This window comes from Nyctibius grandis (assembly GCF_013368605.1).
Source record: "Nyctibius grandis isolate bNycGra1 chromosome 34 unlocalized genomic scaffold, bNycGra1.pri SUPER_34_unloc_1, whole genome shotgun sequence".
Lineage (NCBI taxonomy): Eukaryota > Metazoa > Chordata > Aves > Nyctibiiformes > Nyctibiidae > Nyctibius > Nyctibius grandis.
Genome location: NW_027167468.1, coordinates 475,052 through 482,999, shown reverse-complemented (window position 1 = coordinate 482,999; position 7,948 = coordinate 475,052). Strand labels below are relative to the sequence as shown.

General features: G+C 51.4%; 1 protein-coding gene across 1 annotated transcript; it reads right to left on the bottom strand.

The window, feature by feature from the left end:
• Positions 1 to 656: 656 nt before the first annotated feature.
• On the bottom strand, positions 657 to 1,628 carry LOC137676985 (olfactory receptor 14C36-like). The gene has a single exon (XM_068424181.1). The coding sequence runs from the start codon at positions 1,614 to 1,616 to the stop codon at positions 657 to 659; it is 960 nt and encodes a 319-aa protein (XP_068280282.1). The 5' UTR covers positions 1,617 to 1,628.
• Positions 1,629 to 7,948: the final 6,320 nt, after the last annotated feature.

Sequence of the window (7,948 nt, the reverse complement as noted above, 5' to 3'; positions counted from 1 at the left end):
GGGGAGAAATTGGAGAGTGCCCAGAGGAGGTCTGCACATGTCCTGTACTTAAGGATGCAAACCCCATCTTTGTAACGTCTCCATCCCAACACAACCCCAGGAACACTCTGACCCTGGACAACCACAGTGCTCTCCAGGCAGCTCCAGATTCCCCTGCCAGAGGATGGGTGTCTTTAATGTCACCTGTGGAAAGCCCTGGGTACATCCCTCAGTTACACTCACAATCTTACCTGTCATGAGACACTGACTGCTGACTCCTAAATCCAGTCCTATGTCTCTAAAGGGTCACAAAATGACACTAAGATTTTTAGTCCTGAACACATGGTGGAAGAGAAACCACAGGGGTGCAGTTCCTCAGGCCTCTCTGGAGAAAGAGCCCAGCATGAAAGCACTGCAATGAGGACATCACATTCTATTACAGAAATGCAGTGAATGAGGCCATCTCTGAGTCACTGTTAGACACACTTTAATAAGGGAAGCGAGTGACACAAAGTAGGTACGTGTCTCAGGTGTAGTGACGCAAATGCAAACGTATGTGTAGGAACATACTAACCATGAATGAGAATAACAAAAGCAATAATGACAAACACAACGATGAAAAATTCCGACCAAAATATCAAACAAACAAAACAGGATGGCATCAGATGCTGTAGGTGTCATTTGTGGAGAGCAGTGGTAAATTTGTCACTCTTGAAAAACATCTGTGGAATCACTTTCCTCATGGCATCCTTGAGTTCCTTGTTCCTCAAGCTGTAGATGAGGGGGTTCACTGCTGGAGGCACCACTGAGTACAGAAGAGCAACCACCAGATCCAGGGAGGGGGAGGAGATGGACGGGGGCTTCAGGTGAGCAAACACTCCAGTGCTGATAAACAGGGAGACCACGGCCAGGTGAGGGAGGCACATGGAAAAGGCTTTGTGCCGTCCCTGCTCAGAGGGGATCCTCAGCACGACCCTGAAGATCTGCACATAGGACAGCACAATGAAAACAAAACACCCAAATACTAAACAGACACTAACCACAATAAGTCCAACTTCCCTGAGGTAGGAATGTGAGCAGGAGAGCTTGAGGATGTGGGGGATTTCACAGAAGAACTGGTCCACAGCATTGTCTTGGCAGAGGGGTAGTGAAAATGTATTGGCCGTGTGCAGCAGAGCATAGAGAAACCCACTGCCCCAGGCAGCTGCTGCCATGTGGACACAAGCTCTGCTGCCCAGGAGGGTCCCGTAGTGCAGGGGTTTGCAGATGGCAATGTAGCGGTCAGAGGCCATGATGGTGAGAATAGAGTACTCTGCTGTGATAAAGAAGAGAAAGAAGAAGACCTGTACAACACATCCTGCATAGGAGATGTCCCTGGTGTCCCAGAGGGAATTGGCCATGGCTTTGGGGACAGTGGTGGAGATGGAGCCCATGTCAAGGAGAGAGAGGTTGAGGAGGAAGAAGTACATGGGGGTGTGGAGGCGGTGGTCATACGCTACAGTGGTGATGATGAGTCCGTTTCCCAGGAGGGCAGCCAGGTAGATGCCCAGGAAGAGCCAGAAGTGCAAGAGCTGCAGCTCCCGCTTGTCTGCAAATGCCAGGAGGAGGAACTTGGCGGTGGAGCTGCTGTTGGACATTTAGTCCCTCTGGGCATGAGCACTGTCAAGGAAGGAAATGAGGGAAAAGTTAGGACAGATTTCTTTGAGAAAAAACATTCAGTTTTTCATAAAATCCCCTCCAGATCAAAGGCTTTTCCCTCCTCTGGATTGTGCTGGCTGAGTGAGCTGTGAGGAACAGGACCTCTGACCCTGTGCTACCAAGGAGTCAGTTTTCCACTGCTGCAGTGGGTACATGGGAGCTGGTTTGTGACAGCTCTGACGTTCCCAAAGGTTGTCAGATGTAATCGACCTTTAATGGAAAAATATCACTATCTGCGCTCACGACTCTGAAAAGCATGGGCTGCAGAAGAGATGTTTAGCGTGTTCTGGTAATAAGTTTGTTGTTTATACTTTGCACCACCACACCTGGTGTCTGTTCCTTTGAGGGGTAAAAATCCTCATTTTTTATGACTGAAAGTGTGAGGAGTCTTAAGACAGGACAGGCAAAAGGGCCCAGCTCTCTGTGGCTCAGTGCAGAGTCAGGAGAGCCACAGTGTCCATCAGTCTTGTTCCCAGCTGCCCAGGACTTTCACTTCTGCTACCTCGAGGGTGACTGCACACACAAATTACTCTTTAGAAAAAAAAAGCAGCTGGACCTGATGAAAGCAGGGGAGTCCTGTTTCAAAGGGCAGATCTGTGAACTCTTCTTTTCCAGCACAGACGAGTAGTTGTGATGGAGAGGGCAGGACACAACCGTTCACAGAGAGAAGCAAAGCACCCTGAGAGGGGAGTGCCGACCCCCAAGGAAAGGCTCAGCACTCCCTAGGATCCTACGCAAGGGCTGTGCCTTTCTGGAGGGCAGCTGGCAAGCCCAGCAGGACAGGCAAAGCAGACAGTCAGGGGTCCTGGAGATGGGATGTCTTCAATGGAGAGTCAGCTCATTGCCCAGCAGAAAACGCCCAGCAGACATCTACAGGGAAGGACCACAAGAGAGCTTCCCGAACACAGCTTCCCCGAGTGTTTGTTGCCTTTTCTTCCCACTCTCTGCCCATCTCTCTTCTGCCTGAAGCTGTCCCTGCTGGGAGCTCTTTCTCTATCCCCACATCTCCTCCCTATCCTTGCTCACAGACCCCATCTTACCCACTGTGTGCTCAGCTCTGCCCTGCAGACACCTCCTGGCAGCTGGGCATTGCCCAGGGGCACCTGTGTGCTGGCCAGTCCTACAGAGAAGGTCAGATCAACCCTGAAGAGACAACAAAGGGGATGTTAATGCTTTCTGTAGGCTGAGGTGGGTGAAGTGACTTTATCAGGTTCCTTGGAAACCTGTTCATCACTCACTGTAATGGTGCAGGAGTCTCCCTCTCTTGTGCACACCTGACAGCTCCATTACCATTTCCACCTACCATCACAGCTGGGAACTGAGAGCACCAACCCTGGCAAGCACCTTTGCTCCCAGGTAACCCCTGCTGATGTGCTTCTTGAAAAGTGCCCTGTGAGATATCCCAGGGTTGATCTGGAGCTGTAAACAGCACTGGTCCATGCAGCACCCTCTCAAAAGTAGAACAGCCCTGCCTCGCACTACCAGTGGTTGCTCCTTCCACCCACAGCTTCTTTCTGCAGTGCCATGCAGAGCTCCCCGTGCAGGCTGAGTGCTGTCCCTGGCAGGTGGCAGAGTCCCTGCCCCAGCACACAGCCTCTGGGGGTGCAGGGACCTTGCTCTGAAGGAGAGCCCTGGGTACCTCTGGCTGCATGCATGGCTTCACAGATATCCAAAATTGTCAAACAATAGCTGCTTCCTTACAGATCCCATAAGATCTGACTGTGCCAGCTTTAGGAGATGACTCCAGACACTACAGCTGCGTTGCCCTGCACCCAGAACCTTACCGTGTCAAGGGCTGCAAAGATTTCTCCTCCAGTGAGCTCTCATTCATCCTCCCAACCCTGACCAGCTTTAAGCTTTCTCTGACTCAGTCCTCTCCCCTCAGCACCTGCAGGCAGTGCCCTCAGCCTTGCTGCGCTCTGCAGAGGAGCTGCTCCTGGGCAGAGCTGTCTCTCTGCAGTGCTGCCCACTTGCCATGAGCTCCCTCCATCCCAGGAGCCCAGCCCAGCTCAGCAGCAGAGGGACAAACCCAAGGCATTGTAATGACCCCTCAGGTGGGTTTAGTGCTGAGTCCATGAACTGAGACAGTAATAGAAGTTGACGAAATCTGAACAAGTCCAAGTTAGGCACAAACTCCAAAGTTTCAAGGAGTGATAATGGGTCCCACTGAGGGACATCACTGACAAAGCCTCTCTGGGGGCCAGTTAGAGCAGAAAACTGGAGGCAGTGATGACAGGTAGGCAAAGGCAAGGGAAAGGTGGCTCTGATGCTGAGGAAACCTGGATGTGTTACATGAAAACAAAGGGCCAAGCCCTGACCCCCAGCCCCGCAAAGGGAGATCCTGTCCCTCACATGTTGCTCAGGGCTCTTCCTGGGGCAGGGTGATGTGGGGATGTGCGATGCCTAGAGCAGGACCATGGTGTGATGCCTCCCAGGCTCAAGGGTGGGGACGAGGAGGCAATGAGGTCCTGGTGCTCTATGGTAAGATATCTCCTCACAGGCACGAGTTGCAGAGAGAACAGCCATAGCCCAGGAGACACAGACCTGGGCTGTGCTGAGGCCTTTCAGCCTTGCCAGAGCCCCAGGCTGTCTCCAGCACAGCATGTCCTATGGTTTCCCATGCCTGTGCCTGTTTCCCTGGAGGCTTTTGACACCCACCCTGCTTACCAAGCTTGCTCTCTGCTGAACAACTCCCTACCTTTACTGATATCTCTCCATCCTCACAGGCTGTTTGTTTCAATACAAAGCTTTGCCTAAACCAGACTCTTTCTGTGTGCCCCATTGTATCACAGCACTGCACTTGCAGTGACATTTCTTTCTCCTCATGACCACTCTCAACCTCCCAAGATGCACTTTATGGCATTTTTTTCTTTCTCACGCTGGTTCCAAACTTTCAGAAAAGCTCCACCATATCGGAAACCACCCCTCAAGCACTCTCAGGCTAATCCTGTACTACACTGAGCCTCTGCACCACTGGGTAAAAGGGCCAAAGGTCTCTCAGCCCCTCTACACAGGGCATGTGCTTGAGGCTCCAAACCCCACCTGGGGGGCAGACCTCCTCTGCCCACTCTCCAGGTCCTCCTCAGGCCTCCAAAATGGGGAACTGATCACCGGGACAAACCCTTGTGTAGGGATCCCTGGCAGTGCTGTGTTGAGGGGGATAATAATTCCCCTGGTCTGCGGGGCCATGCTCACCCTAATGCAGCCCTGTCTTCAACTGGCCTGGTCATGGTGAGCACACACAGATGGCTTGTGTGGCGTCCCACCTAGTACTCAGCTCCTTCTCCTCAGGGTCACTCCTCAGCACTTCAGGTCCCAGTCTGCCCTCGTGTAAGGGTTATTCTTTCCCCTGATGCAGGACTGGCCACTTCTCCTTGTAAGAGTTCAAGAGGTTTCTGTTGGTCAAATCCCAGAGTTTCTCAAGGTCCCCCTGGACTGAAGCTCCATTTGGCCAGCTGGCAATGCCTGTGTGCAGATGGCTCACCCTGATTGTGATGTCTCTCACAAGAGAACAGCATGAGGAGTTGCAGGGCACAGCAGAACCAGTTAGGAAGTCCCCTGAACACAATCTCCAAAACACCAAAGGACGGGACAAAGCAAGCACAAGCAGGGTCAGCAGAGAAAGGGTAAGTGAGAGTTGGGCTGTTTGTATGCAAGGTTGTATTAGTGGAAAATGTAGACCTCTGTAGACACACAGATCTCCAGAAGCTGGTCTTAGACCCTCTGTCTCTCTTGGAGCTGGCCCCAGGATCCCCTCATCCCCTCAGTTCCTCCACACACAGACAAACACGCACACACACAAATGGCTCTCTCCAGCACAACAGCACAGAACCATTGAGGCTGGAAGGCAGCCAGCTTCCACCTTCTCTGTGCTTTCTCTTCATGCTTGGTTTTTGTCAGGACCTCCTTTCTTATCCGTGCCAGCGTTCTGACACCTTTGCTTGATTTTCTGCATATGGGGGAGGACCATTCTGGAGCTTGAAGAGGAGATCCTGAGCCATCAGACAGCTCTCTGCACCCCTCTTCTCTGCAGGTCTGTAACCCGTGGGATTCTTTCAAGCAGGTTGTCTTCCAGGTCAAAGCCTGCTCTCCTGAAGTCCTGCTCTTGGCCTTGTTCCCTTCTCTCAGGATCTGACACTCTACTTTCTCACCACTGACTCTTCCATCCTTGACTAGATCTTCCTTGTTTATAAGTATCAAGTCCCACAGGGCACCTCACATCATTGGCTCTTCTTTTTTCCACTCTGCTCCCACCAGTGAGTAGGCTTGGGGGCAGTGAGGGAACTTGCTAAAACTCCAGTGTGAATTGTGGTCAAATGGAAGGTGACCTGTGGATAAGCTCACACTGGAGGTACACCACCTGAGGAGGCGGTTGACTTTCAATAAGCCCATGCCAGAACATGTACACTGCTATAGGGACTGTGATGACTCACCCACACTGGAGCAGGTACACCTCTGAAGGACAGTGGCCTGTAGATACACCTACACTGGAGTACATACAGCCATAAAGTGCCTTTACTTCCCCACGCTGAACTGTCCCAATTCTTTCAACCTACTCTCATACCAGAGATGCCCTTTGTGGCCCTTCTCTGGACTATCTCCGGTTGCTCCATCTCTCTCTTGTACGGGGGAGCCCAGAACGGGACACAGTCATTCATCATAGGCAGCAAGGTTTCATGAGAGGAAAGTCCTGCTTAAGCAACTTAATTTCCTTTTATGACAAGGTCACCCATCTAGTTGAGCAAGGGAAGCCCGTAGATGTGGTGTTTGGGGATTTAAGCAAAGCTTTTGATACTGTCTCTCACAGTATCCTTCTGGATAAACTCTCCAGCCCACAGCTAGATAAGTCCATCATACGTTGTGGACACAATTGGCTGACAGGTCAGGCTCAAAGGGTTGTTGTAAATGGGGACACATCAGGCTGGCAGGCAGTCACCAGTGGGGTCCCCAGGGCTCAGTTTTAGGGCCAGTGCTCTTTAATGTTTTCATAAATTGTAGGTAGATTAGGGTACGGCGACCGGAAAATCTCGGGCTGTAACGGAAGGTAGGCGTGGCGAAAGGAGCAGGATGTGTCATTATCGCGCGAGATCGTACGGGACAAGACGACTATATAAGGCTGTTGCGCAGTTAAATAAACGCCATTTGTTGCATCCTCACATTGGTGTCAGTGCTCAATGGCCCTGGGGTGCGGATAGCCTCAGGCCAGCCAGCAACCGAACGGAGCTTGCCGCAGACAAGCGGCAACAATAAATGATCTGGATGCAGGAATCGAATGTACATTAAGTAACTTTGCTGACAATACTACACTAGGAGGAGCTGTGGACTCCCTTGAGTGTAGAGAGGCCATACAGAGAGAGGTGAAGAGACTAAACAGATGGGCAATCACCAACTGTAATATAATGTAATGAGAGCAAGTGCCAGATTCTCCACCTGGGATGAGGTAATCCTGGTTATACGTACAAACTTTGGGATGAGAGGCTGGAGAGCAGCCCTGCAGAAAGAGATCTGGGGGTTTGGGTTGAAGGCAAGTTAAATAGGAGTCAACAGTGTGTCCCGGCAGCCAAAAGGGACAACTGTGTCCTGCGGTGTATCAAGCACAGCATAGCTAGTCAATCGACGGAGATATTGTCCCACTTACGCTGCACCGGTGCGGACCCACCTCGAGTACTGTGTGCAGTTTTGGACACCTCAATAGAAGAAGGACATCAAACTATGAGAGCGTGTGCAGAAAGGGTGACTAAGATGGTGAAAGGCATCGAGGGCAAGACTTAGGAAGAGCAGCTGAGGTCACATGACTTCTCCAGCTTGGAGAAGAGAAGGCTGAGGGGTGACCTCAATGAACGCTACAGCTTCCTCAAGGAGGGCAGCAGAAGGGGAGGTGCTGATCTCCTCTCTCTGGTGACCAGCGACAGGATACGAGGAAATAGAATGAGGCTGCATCAGAGGAACTTCAGATTGGACATTAGGAAAAGGTTCTTCACTGAGAGGGTGGAGAGTCACTGGAACAGGCTCCCCAGAGAAGTGGTCATGGCACCAAGCCTGTCAGAGTTTAGGAGTGTCTGGATGATGCTCTTAGTCATATGGTTTATTTTAAGGTATTCACAGAATCACAGAATCAATGAGGTTGGAAGAGACCTCTGGGATCATCGAGTCCAACCATTGCCCTGACACCACCCTGTCAACTAGACCATGGCACTAAGTGCCATGTCCAGTCTTTTCTTAAACACATCCAGAGATGGTGACTCCACCACCTCCCTGGGCAGCCCCTTCC

Coding starts and splice junctions, on each gene's coding strand:
- LOC137676985 (XM_068424181.1), bottom strand. CDS start 1,616: ATGTCCAACAGCAGCTCCACCGCCAAGTTCCTCCTCCTGGCATTTGCA.